Raw genomic sequence first — 1,198 nt, 5'->3', positions numbered from 1 at the left:
GAAATGTTTGATGCACATCACAAATCACAATGCAGGTAGTACCAATAGAGTTCATGTATAAAGGAATTATTGTGCTGAACCCACCCCGTAACCAAACATCATGAGAGGACATGGAAGGTATTAGGGAAATTATGGGGTTTAATAAGTAGGACAAGGAGCAGTCGGCTCTATATAAACAAGACATTCACCCTAGCCAGGACGACAACCGTCACCAAAAAATAAAATACTTGCTAAATTTCATACAAAATAAATTAACCGGTCTCCACGGTAATAATTAGAAAACCTTGATTACTAAACATTCCAATTGTTTTAAAAAATCTTAACTATCTCATAATAATCTTCTCGTAAATATTTCTTGTACATACCCATTTTTGCCTTGTGTTAGAAAAAAAGAGAATGGAAACTGAACGCTAGAAAAGAACACTGGTCCTCCTCCCCTTCCCTCTTGACACCTGGCGTCCCTCGGCAGATGGGTCGCTTGTGCAGCGAAACCAAGCATAAGTTTTCCGTTTGGTGGCTTGCCTGGCATGGAATAAAACCTTTATATATTGTTCTTTAAATGTTCTTGCGTTGATTGAGTTAATTATAAACTCTTGATTAATGCTAAAATTACTGATAGGGACAGAATTTTTGTTTTGTTTTATTGTTTACTCAGATTTTTTATTCCTTCATATAGCCCAATTTTGAATAGATTGATTCCATATATCTTTTTTGTCACTGTATGAAATAATTACATAACACGTTAAATTTCTTTTAGTCATAATTTGAGTTTAAGAGATGAATTTAGATGTTCAAAATCAGTTATTTATTTCGCTTGGGAGTGAATGAAAAAGTTTGTTGTTGATGTTAAACAAGTCTATTCGTACTTTTTCGTTTATTTTGGCTTCGATTTTGTGAAACATATATGAAATATAACTCTTTATTAGATGTGCTTTATAATATTGTAAAACTAACTAATTAGTTTCAATTTATCCTGTGATAAATAAAATCATATTGTGGATGTATTATGCCATTATGTTTAATAAAAGGATGTTTTCGCGGTCTCAGAAAGGAAAACGAACAGTCATTTTACACGTCAAATAGTATATACATTTGTAATTCAATCCTAAAGTTGAGGTTCTGATTAGTTTCATCTCGTCAGTATGAATCTAAAAATAATTTTGAATATTTTGAAAAGAAACTAAAAATACTGCATAGA

The 1,198-nt window shown here is 31.8% G+C and overlaps 1 protein-coding gene across 2 annotated transcripts in view; it reads right to left on the bottom strand.

The window, feature by feature from the left end:
- LOC119585712 (keratinocyte-associated protein 2-like) overlaps positions 1-505 on the bottom strand; it is an 11,044-nt gene extending 10,539 nt beyond the window's left edge. The window contains exon 1 of one of the 2 annotated variants that reach the window (XM_037934398.1): positions 366-505. In XM_037934398.1, the coding sequence (XP_037790326.1) occupies positions 366-369 (4 nt within the window). In that variant the 5' untranslated portion in view covers positions 370-505. The remainder of the gene's footprint in view (positions 1-365) is intronic. The other variant, XM_037934397.1, reaches the window with a different exon arrangement.
- Between the last annotated feature and the right edge of the window lie 693 nt (positions 506-1,198).

Source organism: Penaeus monodon, chromosome 20 (assembly GCF_015228065.2).
Source record: "Penaeus monodon isolate SGIC_2016 chromosome 20, NSTDA_Pmon_1, whole genome shotgun sequence".
Classification (NCBI taxonomy): Eukaryota; Metazoa; Arthropoda; class Malacostraca; order Decapoda; family Penaeidae; genus Penaeus; species Penaeus monodon.
The sequence above is the reverse complement of the archived record's forward strand: the minus strand, read 5'-3'. Positions and strand labels throughout refer to the sequence as shown.